Raw genomic sequence first — 21,549 nt, forward strand, 5'->3', positions numbered from 1 at the left:
TTTACCCCATTTTACAGATGACAAAACAGGCTCAGAGAGATGAAGTGAAGCCCAAAGTCATATAGCTTATAAGTAGCAGGGTTGAGATTTGAACCCAGAGCTCCGGCTCTTCATCACTAGTCAATATCGTCCACAGAAGAGAATCTCCAGATAGCTGAAAGAACATGATTCCTCCACATCCACAGTGTGAGGACTGCCTGAGCTCACATCCTGGCTCTTTCTCTCTGAAGTTTCCTTAATCTTTTCCAAGTTTCTTTGCTTCTGCTCATATGTAGAATTGGCATAAAAATCTCTGGCACCCAAGCAGTTAGGGAAACCCCATAGGACCCCCAGACATGTTCTGTTATAAGATAATCATGGCCCCCAGGGAGAGGGGCATCACCCACTGACCCAGAGAGTGGGGGCTGGGACCTCCTCCCTGCACCCTGGCTAGTGGCACAGTCACATCCAATTCACCCAGGCTTAGTCTGAGGGCTCAGAGGCCCAGGTGTCAGTGCAAGGTTGGTCCTGTCACCCTGCTGCCCCACCACCACTCACCAAACCATGCCTGCTGCTCCCCCTCCACCTCTATGGCCAGGCCGAAGTCCGCCAGCTTCACTGCAGCACCCTTGAGCTTGGAGGCCAGCAACAGATTCTCCGGCTTCCCAGAAGCAGAGCAGAGAGGGAGAAAGGGGGGGGAAGGACCAAGAGGACATTAAATGGATTCAGAGCCTCACCTTGGGGAGCCTGGGCTAGATAAGAGGAGTAGCCAGACAATCTAGAGGTGTCCTGCCCCCACCTCTGGTCCAACCACAGGATCCCAAGCCTCTGATCCCAGAGACAGAGCTACAGTGAGCAACTAGGTCACAACCTTCGTGTCTGCAGCTGGAACACTCTTGCTCCACAAGTTAGGCCCTCTGCCCCCTCTCTCCGGGGACTGAGGTTGGGCTGAAGATGTACAGAGGGCTGGGAGACAGTTACCACCACAATAAGAAAGAAGTAACATTTATTGTGCCCCAACTGTGTGCTAGACACTGGGCTAAGTGTTTTGGATCTATCATTTCATTTACCATCACAATAGCCCTTTGGGGTAGATCATCTCCATTCTCCACAGGGTCCTTCCTATATCTCCTGAAACAGCCATGCTTGTTCCTACCTCAGGGCCTTTGCACTTCCTGTCCCCACTGATGCATTTGCTTTCCCTGTGAGCTTCATCCACACTCACCTGCGCATCACCTCCTCAAGGAAGCCCTCCATGATACTCTATCTGAAGGAGGAATCCCCAGACAGTCTGGCTTTAATTTCTTTTCATTACCTTCACAGATCTCACAATTGTTTTTTCCCCATTTGTCCGAGTGCTTGTTCATTATCTGTCACCCCCGTGGAATGTGTCCTATCCACTGTCAGCACCTAGGACAGTGGGCAGCATGGAGCAGGTGCTTAATAAGTATTTCTCATACATATAAAGATGAGGACATTTAGGCTCAGAGAGGTTCAGTGACTTGAACAAAATGACACAGCTAGTAAATGATTGATCAGGCCGGAGGCAGCGTGACTCTGAAACTCTACTCTTAACTGCTCGAGGCTGAGAGAAGGGGTCTCTCACGGACCACTGGGTCACTGGGGCATTGAGGCGGATGCCTTCTGCTGGCCTGGGGGACAGGAGAACCTCTCCTGAGGAGAGATAAGTGTGGGCTCTGCAGTTAGACACCCCTGGCTCTGACCCAGTGCTGCCAATTCTATCTGGAACTCGGGCAAATTACTCACTCTCTGAGCTATCCTCTGGAAAAGTGAGAAGCGTGCACACAGGTTAATTGTGACAATCCATGTAGAGCACTTGGCAGTGGCCCACAGCAAGTGCAGGGTGACGCTGTGACTTCTGCTTGAGGAGGGGCTCTGAGTCTCTGGAGACAGCTACCTTCCTGTCCTCCTCTGACCCTTTCCCCACCGGGAATTCTGAGAGGGCCTCATATCTGGCCTTTCACTCTCCAAAGCTAGGTGAGACCAAACCAATATAGCTCCGTCTGCCCATAGTTAAGGCCCCTTTTGTCCTCTGGGGACTGCGTTCCCAGCGTGTCCCAGGTCTCAGTAGCTGTCCTGTCCTGGTTTGATGAATGCGCCACTAATTAATCTGCCCAGAGTGGCCTAAATTTGTGCTGCGTCTGCTCCGCCCTCCTCCTGTGCAGAGGCTGTAGCTATAACGGGAACAGGCCCCTTGGGAGGGCCGCCCGCTGTCTGGACGGAGACCCTGCCCGCAATACCCTCGCCTCCCTGGGCTCAGGTGAGGAGCCACAGACGGTTGGTGACATCAGCAGTGGGCGGGCTCTGTTCAGACACTGAACCCCAAAAAGGGACCTGGGCCAGCTGGAGCAGGCCTAGCTGTGGAAATTACGCCCCCGGTAGGGACGGGAACAGCCTGCGGAAGAATTCAGGGGCACAGCAAAGCTGTCTGTGTGTTTCTAGGGCTGTTCTCAGCTGAGGCTTGATCTGTGTGGTCCTGAAAGGTAGAACTGGGGGGCCTCTCTGGTCTCAGCACTATGAAGCTATCAGCAGCTACTACAGCTCAATGTCCCACCAGGGAGGTGACCCACATGGCGCAGCAGACCTCTCATGTCTCGACCGCTGCTCCCCTCAGCAGTGTATTTCAGTCAGTCCACCTTTTCTGCTCCCCACTCTGTCTCTGATGAATCCTCTCTTGTATGCATAAACAAATGAATCTTTAAAAAAAAAAAAAGGTAGAACTGGGGTTCACAAAGGAAACCCCAACACAGGAAGACAAGAAGGAGACTTTTCCAAAGGTCAAGGGGCTAGACCATAAGGAGTGAGTTTGTAGTCACTGAAGGTGAAAAACAGAGGTTCCATGGACACTTGGAGGCCACCTAGAAGGGGCAACTGCAGGAACAGGAGTTTGCTTAAGCGGCTGTTTGGCCCCAGACCACTGAAGGCACAGGATCAGGGGCCAGAGGCCACAGCTTCAGCCCCAGCACGGACACAGGCAAACCTGTGTATTCTCAGGCAAATGCCTTGGACTCTAGGTTTTCATCTTCTACTCTGCAAGATGAGGGCATGTTCAGAGCTACCACCTACTGATGGCCCGACAGAGGAGAACCGACAGGCGTGGGCTAATAGGCACGGTCTCGTCAGACCTTTGAGGGCACCAGCCTTGACTCCACACCCCCTGCAGCCGCAACCCCCTTCCTGGATTCCACTTCACCCTCCACCTTCCTCTGGGCCCTTCTCCTGAAAAGGGTCCCAGTCTGGAGTTTGAGCTGCAGGCAGGACACCAATAAACATGGGCTTCTGGAAGTCTGAGGGCGGGGCCCATTGTCAATTTGTAATAGCCTATTTTTTAACTTCAAGCCCTTGATTCCACACCTGCCTAGTCCTGTGCATCTCCCTCTTCAGGTGGAAAGGAGAAGACTCTGAGAACTAGAGGCATTTTCTTCTCCCTGGCCTGCCAGAGACCGGGAATAAGCACTGACGGGCCCATGTGCTAGCTCCTTGGACAGCCCCAGCCCCACTGCGAGGCCAGCCCCCGAGGTTGTGTGCAGCAGGACAGTGAATCCGGACACTGCCATGGCCAGTCTGGCAGCGTAACCTCATAGCACTTGGCTGGCACAAAGTGCATGGGCCTTGGCATCAGGACACCTGGGTCCATCCCCAACAGCAGGAGACATTTCTTGCCCAGTCCAACTCAAGGAAGCAAAAGGGACCCTTATTCTGTCACAGCCCCAGCAGGGGTTCAACGGGACAGGTTCCTGGTGAGTCACCCTCAGCCATCGCTCACCTTCAGGTCCCGGTGAACCACCCCCATCTGGTGGCAGTGCAGTACGGCCTCCAGGATTTGTTGGATGCAGTGACTGGGGAGAGAAAGGAAGAGTTGCAGGATGAGGTTGGCCTCCCCTGGGGAGCCAGCGGGTGAGAGGCCCCTATCCCTGGGCTCCACAGCCAGGCAGCACCTGCTCTCACCTGGCATCTGCCTCACTGTAATATTCCCGGGCCACGATGTCCTCAAAGAGCTCCCCGCCGGTGACCCTGAGGAGACAGGCACAGAGTCACCACACCCCCTCCCCCAGGCCCAGGTGCCTCCTCTGCTGGAGGAGTCCCCGGGAAGTGAAGGATGGGGCCCAGGGACCTCAGAAACTCAGCCCCAAAGATGACACACCCTCCTGCAGCTGCAACCCCCTTCCTGGATTACACCCCACCCTCTACCTCCCTCTGGGCCCTTCTCCCCCAAAAGGTCCCAGTCTGGAGTTTGAGCTGCAGGTGGGAAACCAATGAACATCACCATGGTTCATGATGCTCCTGGCAGCCTGAGGGCAGGGCTTATTGTCATTTTGTAATAGACTTTATTTTTTAACTTCAAAGCAAATTGAACAGCAGGTACAGAGATTTCCCATCTAGTCCCTTTTGCCCCCCCTCCCCGCCCACACCTCACCTCCCCCATCAATGACATCTCAGGGGCTATTTTTTACAGACGAGGCCAGCGTCGTTGCCAAGGCTGCCTGCCAATCCAGGGACCACTGAGGCCAATCATTTTGTTATTGCTTTTCATTCAGTCAACTGGTTTTACAAACTTTAAATTTATTCCAAAAGGAAATTTTACATCACCACTAGGAATGGAAAACCAGCGTCACTGGCCACAAATAGGAACAAAGCTAAATAGACGAAGATGGAAGTTAAATGTGTTTGCGGGTGTTTCGGGAAAAAACCCTCAGTTGGCAGGACTAACTCACTTGGGAAACTGTTTCATGAGAGGGAATAGGCCCTCCCAGGGAGCATTTGGGCCCCTTCAGGCCCAGAGACCAAGCAAGTTCACTCCTGCACAAACCCCCTGGCCCCCACTGCACACCCCAGAGGGGGCCAAACTCACAGGTCGAAGATCAAGTAGTGGTGCCCCTCCTCAGAGATGCTGTCATGGAGCCGGACTGTGAGGGGGTGAGGCAACAGTTACATGACGCACACTGCTCCCACCTCCACCCTCCTCACCCCTGTAGCAGCCCATAGGCCCAATTCCCACAGAATCGCTGGGCATGAGCTAGGCACCAGTGCTTTGACAGCACTAGGGCTCACAGACCTCAGGCATCACCTGAAGAGGCCTGTCTCCAGGAGAACACACCCTGTTCTGGACAGTTGGGCCCCTTTCCTCTCCAACTGTCCACCCCCTTGCTGGGCAAGTCGGCATCTTGGAAAGAGCCTTGGCTGAAGTCTTTGCCCCTTGCTTCGGGCAAGAGGCCTCCCTTGCTGGGGTCACTTTCCTTGGCTGGACTAAATATGAGGATCCTGGGCTTGCATGCTGCTGGGAGAGGTCCCTGAGGCCCACAGTTGGTGTTTACTCAGCGCTGGCCCTGAGCCGAGACCCCTGCTCAGCCTCTAGCTCTGAGGAGAGGACAGAGGCGGCAGTGGACCCTGAGTCCTGGCATGCTGAGAAGCTGTCATCTCTTCATCCCTCATTTACCAAAAACACAGGCAAAGCTCCCAGGAGCTCCCAGGCCCTTTCCCAAAATTAAAGAAAGGGCCTGAGGCCTGGGGCCAACTCTGAGGCCCAAACCCTGGAAGCCACGGGCAAGTTCTCCCAGCACAGGGTCACATCCTTCCAGCCACAACCTAAAAATGTCCCCAGAGCCGGTGTGGGCTGGGAGAATCGTGCTGCATCGCACAATGGAAAATGACACAGCTGTTCAGATAATGCGGCAGCTACAGATCCGCGGGTTAGGAATCATCTCGAAATTATGTTTGGCAAAAAAAAAAAAAAAAAAAAAAAACACACACAAAGTGCAAAACAGTGTTCTAGTGCTGTTTTTAAAGGCCATGTTTAAACTTGTATATGGCAAAGTCTGTCTGGAAGGATACAGAGATGTCGCTTGGGGTGCCCTTGGGAAGGGGGAGTAGAGGTTGTGGAGGAGACTTCCTTCCCTTTTCATTGTAAGCCCTAGTGTCATCTGAATGATGGTCATGGGGAGGTATTTTTGACTCAATATTGAGCTCCCCAAATTGCTTGATGCTCTCACTTCTGCACATGAAGTTTGGAGAAGCAGGCATCAAATACCCCAAAGTGGGTGCCTCTGGGGAGAAGAGATGGGAATCAGAGACAGAGGAAGAAGAGGACACAGATTACATTCATTTTTTTAATTCTCCAGGAATGGTCTATATAAATGAGAAAATGCTACATTAAATCTTAAAGCAAAACTAGTTTCCTAAGAGTACATATAGTATAATCAATCCTACTTTCATTTTTGTCAAATTTTTATAAAAAGGTTGTCATCTTTTTATAAAAAAATTTCACACCAGGGCCTCCCTGGTGGTGCAGGGGTTAAGTCTCAGCACTATCAAGGCCATCCCTAAGCCACTGCAACATGAGTTCAATTCCCTGCCAGGGAGCTGACCCACATGGCATGGCAGACCTCTCCTGTCTTACCTGCTGCTCCCCTCAGCGGTGTATTTTAGTAGATCTGCCTGTTCTGTTCCCCACTCTGTAACCCTTTTACCCCCACACCTCTGGCCTACACCCAGGTCTTGTACGCATAAATAGATAAAATGAATCTTAAAAAAAATTTCAAACACACTGTCACGTGAACACCCATGTACCCATTTCCTTCTAACAGTCTTGTTTTTAACTCTTGCTTCACAGCATTTCTAATCTTTCCTCCATCCATTAGTCTGTTTTAATTTTTAATGCATTTCAAAGCAAATGCCAGTTTAATTTTAAACATCTCAGGGGTGTCCTGTATTTTCTGTGTGCAGAATCTGCCCACCCTATATTGCTGCCTTGCCCAGACCCCCTTAGCAAGTTCCTGCAGCCACCCGCAGCTGTGGCTGCTTACAGTGGCTCATAGTGGCCCCTTCTCTGGGGAACTGTCACTGGTGGATCTGCCTTGCCCACAAGGTGACTTGAAGCCGTCAGCCATGCCTGCGTAGCATGGGAGGTCAGGGTTGTTGTGAGGGGCAAGTTTCTTTGCCTTAAGGAAGGACAACCCTGAGGCAGGATTTATGCAGTAAAGGCCTCCCCACTGCACCTCCCATTCTGGGATCAGGTCGAAGTTAGACTTGATGTGCAGACACACACAAACACACACACACATACAACCCTGGCTCTTGCTCCTTCTCCACATTGCATCACCTTGTCCCTACTGTCTCTGCTGAGAGCACACCCTCAGTAATCATGAGCAGCACTGAATCCCTACCTCAGGCTCTGCTTCTAGAAATTCTGAGCAAAGACATCATATGTGCAGAAGCTCCAGACACTGTCGCAAGAGATACCTTTAAAATTACTTGCCTTGGGCCCCCCTGGTAGCTCAAGGGGATAAGCGTCAGCACTATGAAGCAATCTGTAGCTACTGCAGCACGAATTTGATCCCCGGCCAGGGAGCTTCCCACATGACCCAGCAGACCTCTCCTGTCTCACCCGCTGCTCCCCTCAGCAATGTATTTCAGTCAGTCTGCCTGTTCTGTTCCCCCCTCTGTTTCTGGTGAATCCCCTCACCCCTTGCACCTCTGTCCTGCACCCCAGCTCTTGTATGCATAAATAAATAAATAAATCTTTAAAAAATTATTTGTGTTCTCCTTTATTTATAATAATCTTGCATTATTAGTGCTCTAAGAACTTTCCTCTCCCTACCTTTCTCCAAGTAGACTCCTGGGGAGAGGATTCCTTTCCATCTGCCCTCTCCAGGCAGGCATGTGAGATTTTCACTTCCCTTTCTCAGGTGTGAGAAGCTCTAAGAAGCCAGGCTATAGTCAGAATCATCTCAGGAAGGGCATTTAGAAGTAGGTCAACAGCATTTTGGGAGGAGTTCCAAAAACATTGAGGTCCAGATTCACCCTCTGACCAGGAGACTCTGCTGCTTTAAAGAGGGACTCAGGAGGGCCTCTCTGGTGGCGCAGGCAATTGAGCACAGCGCTATGAAGCTGTCCGCAGCCTCCTCGGCAGTGCCAGTTTGATCCCCACCAGGCGCAGAGCAACCCACATGGCGCGACAGACCTTTCCCGTCTCACCGCTGCTCCCCTCAGCAGTGTTTTGCAGTCAATCTGCCTGTTCTGCTCCCCACTCTGTCTCTGGTGAATCCTCTCACCGTCCTGCACATCTGGCCTGTACCCGGGTTCTTGTATAAATAAATAAATAAATATTTAAAAAAATAAAAAATAAATAAAGAGGGACTCGAGGTATAGGGAAATGGACAGAATTGGCGTGGGAGTTCTTCAAGTCCAACTCTAGCTCAGATGTTGCTGTGAGCTGCTTACAAGAGGCTGTCCCATTGAGCAGCCTGGCGAGGAGACATGGGCTGGATTTCAGGACCCGCCTGGAGTCAGTGTCTACCCCCAAAAGATGACTGATCATGAACCAGGAGACAGGACTTCTTTCTGTGCTCTCTACACACTAAGCCGCCCCTCCCTTCAGTGGAGCTGCCCTGAGGAAAAGCTCAGCCTGGAGGCCTGGAGGAAAGGAGGCTTCCCAGGCCATGGGCTGTGTGCTGGCCCTGCCTCCTGGTGGAAAGACTGGAGCATCTGTGCCGGTGAGTTACACGGCCACTCTTTGCCTTTTTAATATATTGTCATATAATAAACTAATCTGTAACCTGGTTTTCATTTATGTAACTGGATTCAGTAACTTCTGACAATCCTGTCATATTTCCAACAGTTATCGTTTTTTTCTTGTAAGTTGAAAATTGGTGTTTGTTCCCCTATTCATGTACCCCCGAGACAGCACACATCTGATGTCCACTTGGAGCAACAGAGACTGACTGAGAACACGGGCTCTGGAGCCCATGCAGCATGTGCCTCCTGCCTCCACCGCTTCCCCACTGTGTAACACCAGGTGAATTATGTAACCTTTCTGAGCCTTCGCTGGCAGCAGCCATGCTGGTCCCACTAGATTGCTGTGGGATTCATGTCATTGCTATTCATTAGGCACTTGATGCAGTGCCTGACACCAGGAAGAACTTAACAAATGAAGATATTGTCATCTTTATCATTCACCAATCTCCCTTTTCATGCCTGTCCCAAATCATCCACTAAAGGCTCAGGTTATTATGTGGCCTTGGGGGCCTGCCCCATCAGCAGGTGACAGTGGTGCAGCAGGAGAGTGCTGTCCTCTCCCAGGCAGGATCTAGGAAGGAAGCACTTAGTAAGCACCATTGACCCCACCTGTGCTGAGCCTGGAACCCCCCCCCAACTTAGTCCCCTGGGGTGAGGCGGGCAGTCACAGGTAGGCAGCAAACCACCACCTTGGCTGCATTGGCCGGTGGTGGCCTGAAGAGGTCTCAGTTTAGATCCTCCAGGCACAGACTCACCTCTGCTCATATGCTGTACTTCTTTCTGTGCTGCTGCACTTCTTTGGGCAAATTACAGCCTATGTTGAAGTGAGATGCTTGGGGGATCATGAGGTGGCCCCCCCAAAGGGCCCTTCCAGAGCTAGCACAGCTCCAGCTTCTTCTGAGGGTTTCCCTGATCTGGCTGTGAACTCTGCCCCACCCCCATCCTAATTTTGTACATACACATTGAACACACAGCATGTGGTGGGGCTTCAGTTGCCCCTAGCATGAGGTGAATAAATGAAGGAGAAAATGACGCAGTGATGATGGAGATGATGGAGATGATGAAGATGATGATGAACATAATGGAGATGATGATGAAGATGATGAAGATGTTTGAGATTTTATCGTGTGTCAGGTTAGTGCTGTGTGTTTTACTTACTATATCTCTTTTAGCCCTCCCAACAGTTCATGGGAGCATGATAATTCCCATTTCAGAGAGGTAATCATACTTAAACATCTAGTAAACGGCAGAGCAGGGATTTGAACCCAGAAGATCCTGACTGTAAAGTCCATTTTCTTAACCACGCTATTATATATACAGTGCTAAAAACTAATGACCCAAAATCTAGATGGTTCAGAGGAATGTTAATCATCATTTCGAGCAAGAGGATAAATCTTCAGGTAAGATGTTCTGCAGGAAGGTGTAGATTTGGAGTAAAGGGAAAGTTTAATGGCAATAAAGTATTTCTTTTAAGACTGCCACTTTATTTAATCATCACAATCATATGAGGTAGGTATCATTTCCAATTCCCCAATGAGAACATTGCTTTTCAGAGTGGCTAAGCAACATGCCCAGGCTCACACAGCAATAAACAGCAAACCCAGGGTTTGAGCTGTGGCCTATGAGCCCCAGAGCCCATTTTAGCTGGGAATGAGAGGGAGAAGGAGGTGGAAAGGGGAGGAGGCAGAGTTGACCTGAGACAGCTTCAACTGTGCAGCGTGTGCGCACGCGCACACATGCACACACACGCCACACACGCGCACACACAACCCTGTCTCCTTCTTCCCAGTCAACATCCTCTATAAGACCCATGGGATTTTATAGTCACAAATCACTCACAACCCCCTCTATATGCCATTGTGAAGTTGGAGGCCCAGAAGAGGAAGGAACTGCCCAAGGCCACACAGCGGGGGTCCGACCAGGGTCCCTCAGCCCAACTGCCTGACTACCCTTCTCTGATTCTGGTCCTGGAGCCTCCACTGCTGTTTGTACTGCTCTGCTTCTCTTCCCAGGCACAGGGAAGGGGAGGTGATTTCTGGGTATAAATAGCAGATGAAGAAGCTTCTCTCCAGCAAGAGAGTTAACCCTCCGGGCTCTGGGCACAAAAAGATGCAGCCCTCCCAGGGGAGAAGGCGGGATGACTGTCAGACTTGGAATATTCCTTAGGGAGCACCTAGACCTTGCTCCCTAAGTGTGGTCTGTGAGCCAGCAGCCTGGGTGTGGCCTCAGAACAAGTTAGAAAGGCAAGCAAACTCTCAGCCCCACCCAGAACCACTGAGTTGGCCTCCATGACAAGATGTGCAGGGGATCCAGACAGCCCTCTCCTTGTGAAGATGGGGGAGTACGGCTCAAGTGCAACTGCCCAAAGTCACACAGCCATTCTCTGACAGAACACTAGAACCTCACTCCCCCCATGACATCAGACTCTGATGGCAGGGACACGGCCCCCAGTTGTGGGGGGCACAGAGAGGGTCAGGCCCAGAATGCTATTTCAGGGCCTGTCCCAGCCTGCTCTGGCCCCAGCCTTCAAAGGCTGTTTGTGTCTCCTTTGCCCCTGGGGCAGGGCCACCTCAGAGCTTGCTTTGGACGAGCAGGTGGGCCACAGGTCCAGGCAGGTGGGCGGGGCCACAGCGCCAGGCTGACTCAGCATGGGGGTGGGCTTGGGGAGTGGGCTGCGCCAGTCAAGGCCAAGCTTGTCCTATTTTCATCTCTCTCAGAGCTTCGGGACTTTTCCTGAAACAGCTTTTCTGAAGGAGGCTGTTGGCAGCGTGGGCAGGGAGGAAGGGCCCCTTCTTCACCTTCCCCCCAACCAAGCTGGTCTCTGAAGAATGTGGAAACCATTAAAGACACCCCCTTTCCCACTTCTATTGCTGCCATCACCAGAGAAGAGAGCAGCTCCCCCCACCCCCCGCAAACACCCACCATGTTGAGGAGGGGCAGTCTAGCTCCACCCTGCACTCCCAATCATCGCCCCCAGGCTCACCAATATTGGGGTGCTTCAGCAGGCGGCAGATGCGGGCTTCACGTTCCAGCTTCTGGTGATCTGAAACACAGACACCCAGGTGAGTCCCAGATGACAGAGGAACTCTCCCCACCCCATCACTACCCCCCAAACCCCCCAATCTATGCCTCTGCACAGCCTTTCAGGACCACCTCTCGGCAGCTCTTGGGCTCTGGAAAATCTCAACTTGCAGCAGGGGCCTCTGGGTTCCTCGGGAAAGCAGAGGGGAACAGGGAAGTGGGAGAGGCCTAGATTGTGATGACTCAGAAGTTTCTTGCTTTCTCTGAGCATTGATTTTCAGGATTCTCAAATGAGGGGCATCTCTGAGCCCCTTCATGTATAAGGACCATGCTCCAAGCAGCCTGGAATGCCCCCGGGTCAGACTCCGGCCACCCCTTCTCCAGCCCTGACCTTACACTACACTGCAGGCAGACTGAATGCCCATTTCACTTCTCCTGGCATCCCCCGCTCAACCCTTTGCTTAGGGCATATGCCAGTATCTTGGCCGAAATACTCCCTCTCAACTTCACAGCCACTGGTTATCGGGCCCCACCCATCACTCACTCCCACCCATCTTGAGCTGCTGCCCTTCCAGGCTGCTTGGAGAGGCCTCGGGCCTACTCCATCTCCTGGAGATCTCTGTCCTCCAGGATAATGAGGTCTTGATCTCTGCTGCATTGCTGGCACTCTCCAAATGCCTGGCACAGACTAAGTTCTCTAGAAATAACAGCATGAAAGAATGACAATTGGATGAACAGACATTTCTTTGGGAGGTATTCTCTGCAGGAGAAGAGAACGGCATTAATTCTCAGAAGCCACCTCCTTGGGGTGGGACACAGCCTCAAAAGGGTAGAACTAACACTTGGCAGCCTCAGGGCTTACCAGGAGTTCTCACACCTCCTTTCCAAAACTTTTTTCCAGTGTCTGGGTCTCCCACTTGGGAGAGAGGTCTCCTTCAGGATCTACTACCTGTCTCGAGCTGCCAGGAACACAGTCACCCCTGACAACATTCGGTCCTCCCAGCAACTCTAGGCTGTAGGTTGCTGCCCCCATTTAAAAGATGGGCAAGTTGAGACCTCAAAGGAGGCAGAGTTAGAGTTGACATTGCATGTTCCAATTCCCTTTTTGGTGCTTTTCTCACAATTGGGTAGCTAATGCTTTAATTTTGAAAACCAAATAGTTCAGGGCCTCCCCTGGTGGTGCAGGCAGTTGAGAGCAGCATTGTGAAGCTGTCAGCAGCCTCTGCAGCGCGGGTTCAATCCTGGCCAGCCAGCGAGGGTCCCACGTGGTGCGGCAGACCTCTCCTGCCTTGCCTGCTGCTCCCCTCAGCAGTGTATTTCATCAGTCTGCCTGTTCTGTTCCACACTCTGGTGAATCCTCTCACCCTCCCGTGCATCTGGCCTATACCCCGGTTCTTGCATAAATAAATAAATCTTACCAAAAAAATTAAAAAAAAAACAATAGTTCAAAAAGAACCATTAACAAATGTCAAAAGTCAACCATGTGCCAGGCACTGAGCAGGGAACTTTCTAAGAATTTCAAATCCTTACAGCAACCCTTTGAAGGAGGTGCTATCACTATTCTGGTTTTATAGGGAAAGAGAGGTTAAGAGAGGGGTTCAGAGAGGTTATGAACCTTGCCCCAAGTCACCCCTGTGGGGAGCAGCGCAGCCACACTTTGCACCCAGACAGTCAGACTCCAGGGGTGGATTGTGAAGCCTGGACTACACTGCTCCCCACGGCCTGACATCACCTCCGCCTGCCACAACTCCTGAACAGGAAGACCAGGACATACAGACAGGCGGTCACATGACACTTAAGGACCCAGCCAGAACTAGGACCCCGGTCTCCAAATGGCCCTTCCAGAGCAGGCAGGACCAGGGAGGGTGATGACGATGGAGAAAGATTCAGCACCCGTCCCAGGCAGCCTGCTCCCCTCCTCCAACCTCCTCCCTTGGAGCAATTGCTGGTCATCCTCCAAGGGCTGCAGAAGCCAATATCAGTGCTGACATGTGGCTTTTCCATTAGCAAAGCAATTAAGTCCAATCCTGTTTCTATAGAGTGTAAGCCCCACTGTCCAACTGAAGAGGGGCTGCAGACTAGGGGAGGGGCAGCAAGTCCAGGGCGGGGGGGGCAATCCCCTGGCTTCCCCTCTCTGCCTGTCTTCTTCTACATTCTTCAGGGTGTGGAGGCAAACTCCTGGGTGGAGGAGGAGGAGGAGGATCCCCTTCAAATGGGCTGATGGAGACTGGATCCTCCCCTGGATTTGCACCCTGTCTCCTCCCCAGCAGAACCAGAGAGCAGGCTGATGAAAGCTGGGCCTATCAGAGGGGACCGGGACCCTCTGGCCCAGACTTCCAGGGGCGGAGGCCCAAATCCAGAATTCTGATGTCTTCTCCATTTACAGCAATCCAGGACCGAGTCACACTGAGAGGACTGAGAGAAGAAAATGTGGGTCTTACAACTTCAAACTTGGACCTGACTCCAGGTTTCACTGCTGGAAATGCCAGGACTTATGATTTTCATACATCTTACAATCACCTTATGCACAGTACAAGATGATTGTGCTGCTGCTAAAAGCATGAATTTGTTGCATGCAAACATACACAATATACAATAATTTTTGTTAAGTCTGAAAAGCTTCATTTTGTAATATGCAGGAAACCTCAAGAAATGGAGGAACATCTGGGGTCGTGCTCTGCTGTGAAGAGGGGGAAACTAAGACCCTGTGATAAAGGAGCACTTCCTTTATCAGAATCAGAGTTTACAAGAACTCAGAGCCCTGAGGACCCATTCCTGGGCACTCCCCAATAGGTTCTGGCAGCCACAGAACTCTTTCTTTAAAAAATGCAAATTAGATTCTGTTATTTCTGGCTTTAGATGCTCCCACAGCTTCCCAGTGTATACTCAGTCCTCAGGTTCCATAGGGGATTGTTTCAGGACCCCCCACGAATACCAAAACCCACAGGTACTCCAGTTCCTTATATAAAATGGGGCAATATTTTCATATAACTGACCTACAACCTCACTTATGGTCTAAACCATCTCTATATTATGACACTTAATACAATATAAATGTTAAATAAATAGTTGTTACACTACATGGTTTAGGGAATAATGGCAATTTTAAAAATCTGTCCATGTTCAGTCAAGCCCAAATGCTGGCAGGGCAGCTATGCAGCACTGTGAATTTTCAATCTGCAGTTGGTTGCACACACAGAAGCAGAGCCATGGATATGGAAGGCCAACTGTATGTGTAATTCCATCCAAACACCTCACCACAGTCAACAAGACCCTGTTATAGCCTGACACTCAGCCACATTGGACTCCTTTCTGGCCTCAGGCACACAAGCCCCCTCCCACCTCAGGGCCTTTGCATCTGCCATGCCTGTGGCCTGAACATTTCTCCTCCTGGGTTTTCCAGTAGCTGCTGCCTTCTCAGGGAGGTTCAACAAAAAGTCACCACCTCAGAAAGCTTCCCCACCTGACTTTTCTGAGTGTCACTCCTGCTCTATCCCTTCCCCATCACCCTCTTGCTTTCTGAATCTACTCAGTTTATTGGTACTTAAAGTTCTTTTCAGTCTCCTAAACCTTAGACGACAGCTGCAGTGGTGCAAGACCCTGTCTGTCAGTGGCTGCCATGTTCCCAGGCTTGGCAGAGTCACAAAGCAGCTTGTCAAAGGTCCTTTTGCTAAGAAGCAGCAGAGCTAGGATTTCAATCCATGTTCATAATTACCACATTATAACACCTCCAATTCTAATAATTAAATGAGAAATCAATCCATCCAGCCTCCTACCTGGGCCGTGGAAGGGTTGCCCCCAATGTGCATGATGACACCTTTAAGCCTTGTTCTGCCCTCCCTGGGAGCAGGGACACCTCCACCCTCCAGGGCGTTGGGGGTAAGGAGGTCATCCTTGCCCAGAGTTCAGCAGGCAGAGGTGGGTGGAAACTCAGGGGTAAATCTCCTGGAACCAAACAGTGCTGGGAGTGTGGGGGGGGGGGGGGAGCGCAGAATGAGGCAAAGTGGAGAAGGGCAGTATGGTGAGCAATGGGGTGGCCTGTGGGGCTCTGCCAGCGGAGGGAAGTGACTGCAACAAGCCAGGGAGAGTGGGTTCTGATTGGAGGCCCAGGAGCCAGGGGACAGGAAATGGCCTCGCCTTCCATAGGGCTCAACAGGGGTTCCCGGGGCTAGGGTGCTGGAGAAAGGACCCAGAGTGACTGGCAGAGATTGAGAGAAAGATGGGGTAGAAGGGGGAAATGAAGTTGACCTGGGACCTTTTCACCAAAGAGACACCTTTGGTCTCTCATATGGACTTGACACTCAAGGGCAGACTAACTAAGGTCACACCGTCCTTTCCACCTGGTGTCCCCTGAATGCTCTCCAGGGAGCCTTGGAAGTGACCCTCAGCCCTTGAGGTGAGCAGGACAGTCTGCGAGGATGCTTCCTCCATGCCAGTCACTTTGGGCTGCACCCCGCCAATACCCCACGGTGTCCCTGAGTCCTCTGTGTGTGTGTGCCCGAGTCCTGCCTAGGAACTTGGTAGCTGTGTTTTTGAAAGACAACCAAGGAGATTTGGCTGGGATTGGGAGCGGCACAATTTTTACTTCTCAATTCATCTTTCTGGTTTCTTTGAATTGTTTATGTTATGAAGTTTTTATTTTAAAGACAAGTTTAAAAATACAAATTAAAAAATCTCTCCTGCATTTGGGAACCACTCACTAAAGAGGCCAGGTGCATGGGGCAGGGGAAATGTGGCTCCTGGGAGGGACAGTCAGACGCCCCAGGGCTCTTGCCTTGAACTGCTGAAGTCACCCTCGAGTGCCAGGGAAAAGCTTAGAGTGTGTTGCCCAATGTCCATCATCAAACCTCTCCCCTCCCCGGGGCACCCAGGGTGACAAAGAAACCTGCTAAAGAAGTGCTGCTCCTCCCTTCCCACTGGGGAGAAAATTTTCAGGAAGTTTCCCCTGAGAGGCTCCCATCCCCACCTTCTAAGCGCACCTGAGCCTGAGCCACCTGCCTCCCAGGAGGCCAAAAGCTCCACAGGTCTCCAGAGAGGGGCTAGGAGGGTCACTCCTTGACTCTATGCTGTCCCAGGAGTGCTGAGTCACCTCCCAGAAAAAAAGGCAATGTCCCTTCTGTGGTGAACTGCTCCATGAACCCCTCCTCAGGTCCTTCAACCTGGGACAACCTCAACCCATCATCCCAAGTTGTGGCTCTAGTCCTGTCCCCACTGAATCTCAGAGATTGGGACCTCACCCCTAGTCCCTGAAGACACAAAGCTCAGAGAGGGCTCCACACGACCACTGGTCCCAGCAGAGTGGCATCTGGAGGAGAGATCCCTCATCCTCCTCCTTCCACACCTGCCCCGGTATCCGTGGCTGCCTGGCCCTGGCTCTGGGCCTTCCACATCAGCTTTTGTTCAGACTGTGTGCCACTCAGAAGCCCTGCTCTCTCCCCTTCTGCCGAGCCTCTACTCCTAGCATGATGCTAGGCTGCCTATGGGGGAGTTGGGTAACTAGGAGAAAATGCTAGGCTCCTGGCAACAGAGCCAGAGATGAAAGGCAGCAACATACGTCCAACATGGATCCTGCTGGGAGGCCTGTGGGGCACTGCGTGAACACCGTGTAGCAGTTGTATGAACCCCACACCTGCTGGGCCCCAGCCCAGCCTCATCTGAGGCCTGTGCCAAGCAGACACCTGGACAAGAAAGCCCCCACACTGCATCTCCCACCACGCAAGCCAAGGGCTGCATCGCCTACACCTGCTTCACCGCACCCAACAGAAGCCCCCCACCAGGTGATCCCCAAGGCAGCAGCGTTCAGAGTGGAGAATAGATGTTTGATGATGGCCCATCCTTGCAGGCTGCCTCGGGTCACCCCCAAGATCACCCTAACCACATGTGAAGGGCAAGAAGCAAGTCTCCTGCAAAGACTTCCTAAGTTTTAATGTCTCTACCAATCACCTGCGTATCTTGTGAAAACACAGATTCTGATTCCTTAAGCCTAGAGTATGGCTCAAGAATTTGCATTTCTAATAATCTGGTGAGCTCTTCTGAGCTCTCTATAGGTCTCGGAACACTTCCAAGACTTGAGAATCCTTTCCAGAACCCAGGTCACAGTCCCAACTAACCACAACCCCTGGGGCAGGAGCCCAGGCACCAAGGGATTTTGAAGCTCTCCACGGAACTCGGTATGGGGACCGGTTTGGGAACCACTGTCTTGGGGACACATTAGGGGCCAAAGAGTCGCCTGTGGCGATGCCATGTGCCAGGAGTCTCCAGGACACAGCTGGCTCCTTGGAGGTTCCGGGCGCTGTCCTAGGTGCTGGGTCACAAATGAGATCTTTCTGCACCCTCTTGAAGCTTACACTTATCAGATGTCAAATAAGGAACCAAACCAGAAAATGGGTTAAGCCCAACTGGGGAAAAGTCACAAAGGAAGCAAACAGTTATGAGAGATGCAAAGTGAGGATGACCTCCTTAGACTTGGGGTGTGGCATTGGCCGGGGAATTGGAGGTGGAGAAAGAGCCAAGCTTGTGAGGATCCAGGCGAGGGCATTCAGAGGCAAAGGGTCATGGCAAAAGAGCAGGGACAGAAAGGGCCACTGGCAATTTTTAGGTTCCAGTTGGGTGGGGAGAAGAGTGACTGCCCATGGGAGTGGCTGTGGCCTCCAGGCTAGATTCATAAAGGAAGGAAAATGGTGGGGTCTGTTTCCACACTACCTGCAGAAGAAGAACCCCCACCTTTCCAGCAGCATCACCCAGGGAGAAAAGCAGGTCCTGGTTCTAACCCAAAGGGTGGTGGGAGGTAAAGGGAAGAAGCCCCCAGGGTACACCAGGCCTGGATCCCCGCATACCTCTGGCTGAGAGCTTCTTGGTGTTGATGATCTTGGCAGCATACTCCTGGCCGGCCAGCACCTTCACACACCTGCGTACCACTGAGAAGGCTCCCCTGGGAGGACAGAGAAGGCATGAGGGTGAGAGAGACCCCAAGGTCTGTATGGCCAGGAGAATTCGGAGCCCATGCAGCTGCTGTGTCAGGGAGGGTCCCCTCCATCTGGGCTGCTGGAGTTCATGGGGGTGAAGCATGGAGGTGAACTTCATGCACTGGGCTTCATGAGAGATGGACTTCCAGCACTGTCATAATTAGTAATAATTTAGGTTCACCAGTTACAAAACAATAAAATCATGTTGTGCTAAAATCCCAGAACCCTGAAAGTTTTCAGTTCTTTCTTATTTGGCTAGGTGACACATGGACACATTTCAAAGTTCAAAAGATATAAAAATGTAGGTAGAGAAGACTCCCTCCCACCTCTGTACCCCTGACTCTCTGTCTCTGAGGCCCCCTCTTCAGACACAGTGCTACCAGATCCTAGAGCATCTCCCCTCAGACATGTTCCCACAAAGCCTCACACCTGCATCTCCCTACCCAAAGAATCCCCCCACCAGGTGGTCCCCACTCCTATCCTCCCTTTACAGTCAATATTCTATTCATTCTCTTCACCTTTGAAAAAAAAAATAAATAAAAAAAAATATTCTGGAGATCTCCTTCCATGCTACAACATAAGGATCTCCTCATTAGATAATATTTGCATGTCACATATACAAAAATTATTTGCATAATTTACCTAAAAATTTAGCTTAGTTTCAATCTGTAACTATTACAAGCAGGGCTGCGATGATTAACTTACACATGTGCATTAGAATTATGTCTCCCAGGTGTGTAAGTGTCTGTGGATAAACTTCTAGAACTGGTGTCATTTGGCCAAAAAGTAGGCATTGCTTGGCAATTCTGTTAGACAACAGGAGATTATTCGTTTTAGAGGTGGCACCACCTTCCACTTCCACGTGTGAGAGTGGACAACGTTCTTCCACTCTTATTTTTTTTTAAAGATTTATTTAGCACTGAGTACAGTCAGCAGCATGGGAGGGTGAGAGAATTCACCAGAGCCAGAGCAGGGAACAGAACAGGCAGACTGATGAAGCATACTGCTGAGGGGAGCAGCGGGCGGCAGGAGAGGTCTGCCCACTATGTGGAACCCTCGCCGGCGGCCGGGTATCGAACCGGTGCTGCAGAGGCTGTGGGCAGCTTCGCAGACCAGCGCTCAACCACTGTGCCACCAGGAGAGGCCCCCATTCTTCCACTCTTATCAACACAATGTGTTATTAAACTTTCTTATCTTTGCTAGGGGACAGGTGGAACGTGGAGAGGCTGGGTGCAGATTTGATTTACAATTCTCGTTTTAAGAGAGAGGCTGAGCATCTTTTCACACGTTTTAAGATGCTCCTGGGATTTTAAACTCACAATATGAGTGGTTGGAAAAGAACTTGGAGCAAGGGTGGTGAGCTTCACTGCTTGCAGGAGATACTGACAGGTGCCACATGGAAGGTGGTCCATTTCCAGATTGTGCAATTTTTTAAGAAAAGCCAGAAATCTGGATATTTACATGAAATTTTCCAATTTTTAAATACTGGCAACTTATTAAAAAAATTTAAATACAGTGTCAAGTCAAACAAAACTAGTTGGAGGCTGGATCTGGCTTGTCCACACCATGTTGTGCCCCTGACGCAAAGGCTGTGTGGGCCAAGGGCTTCAAATCACAGAGGATACCCCCAGGGAGCCAGCACACCACTGCCCCAACCACAGGCTGAGGCAAGAAGGGAAGCAAGCCTCCTGGGCAGGCTTCCCCAAGCTCAATGTGCATGCTCATCCCCGGGGGGGGGGGGGGGGGTTGGCTTGTGAAAATGCAGGTTCTGGTTGTTAGGCCTAGAGCTGGGCCAAAGATTTTGAGTGCTCAGGCCACACAGCTAATGGGTTCTTCGTTCTCTCCACCATGTAAGCCTGCCGCTTCCTGGCCTGCCAAAGTGTGTCCACGTTCCTGATGAGGCCACAACCACCTCTCCTCCAAACTTTGATCCCCATCCCAAGCATGCAGGGGGAGAGGCCAGAATTCGTGGGCAATCGAAATTTGTTGCTCAGCGACAGACCCTGGGGGTGGGAGGAGGAAATCTCCCACCTCTACATCCCCTGCAGGAAGGCAGCAAGGCTGGGTCACCTTAGGGCCTCCTCCGGTGGTTGAGCACAGTGCTGCAAATCTGCCTGCAGGCTCTGCAGCACCAGTTCGATTCCCCGCTGGCCAGGGAGAAACCCACACGGCACAGCAGACCTCTCCTGCTTCACCCGCTGCTCCCCTCAGCAGTGTCTTCAGTCCGTCTGCCTGTTCTGCTCCCCACTCTGTCTCTGGTGAATTCTCTCACTCTCTCATGCTTCTGACCTGTACCCCAGTCTCGTATAAATAAATAAATAAATCTTAAAAAAAAAAAAAAAGACTGGGTCACCTTCCCAAGCAGATCTGTGTTTTAGAGCCCTCGTGTGTGCTCCCAGAGCACCCAGCTCCTCCCCATCCAGCCCAGGTCTATGCCTGCTCACCCAGGGTTGGCTTCTTCCACTGCAGCAAATTGTTGAGGGCCCAGATTTAACTTTTTCTCTAAGCCCCCAGTGCTACCAATGGAGCCTCAATATATGTTCATTACAGGAATAGGAAGTGGTTAAATGACCATGGAAAGGACTGAAATGAGACAGGGGAAAGGATTTGCAGTTAGGGCTCTTAGGACAGGAACAGGTATCTGAGGAAGGTGTCTCTCCAAGGTGCCCATTCACCTGCCCACGCAGGATTGTGCAACTGGAGGCAATGAATCCCAAAAGCCCAGGGCAAAAAACATTTTAAGTGGCCACTTCTAGGGAAGGATCTGGGAACTCCAGGGAGGAGGTGCAGAGAAGAAGGGGGGTTATCAGCTCCAAGAGCAGGTCTTGCTTGCCAGCATCTAGCCCACTCTTGGTCCTGAGCTGAGTTCCGTTCATATGGGGTGAAGGGAAGGAGGTGAGGAGATGGGGGTGAAGAATCAAGGGAGGGGGCCTCCCCAGTGGTGCAGTGGTGCAGCGGTTGAGCGCTGAGTTGCGAAGCTGTCCGCAGCCTCTGCAGTGCCGGTTCGATCCCCGGCCTCCGGGAGAGGGTCCCACATGGTGCGCAGACA

At 51.5% G+C, this 21,549-nt stretch overlaps 1 protein-coding gene across 1 annotated transcript in view; it reads right to left on the reverse strand.

Annotated features, from left to right (window-relative positions):
• The window catches only part of CAMK2A (calcium/calmodulin dependent protein kinase II alpha), a gene marked incomplete at both ends in the record, with an annotated part of 58,865 nt that overhangs the window by 25,396 nt on the left and 11,920 nt on the right, over positions 1-21,549 (reverse strand). The window contains 6 exons of the mRNA XM_084252785.1: positions 538-640; positions 3,767-3,839; positions 3,949-4,014; positions 4,853-4,907; positions 11,498-11,557; positions 18,372-18,466. Of these exons, the coding sequence (XP_084108911.1) occupies positions 538-640; positions 3,767-3,839; positions 3,949-4,014; positions 4,853-4,907; positions 11,498-11,557; positions 18,372-18,466 (452 nt within the window). The remainder of the gene's footprint in view (positions 1-537; positions 641-3,766; positions 3,840-3,948; positions 4,015-4,852; positions 4,908-11,497; positions 11,558-18,371; positions 18,467-21,549) is intronic.

This window comes from Talpa europaea (assembly GCF_964194135.1).
Source record: "Talpa europaea genome assembly, chromosome: 13".
Classification (NCBI taxonomy): domain Eukaryota; kingdom Metazoa; phylum Chordata; class Mammalia; order Eulipotyphla; family Talpidae; genus Talpa; species Talpa europaea.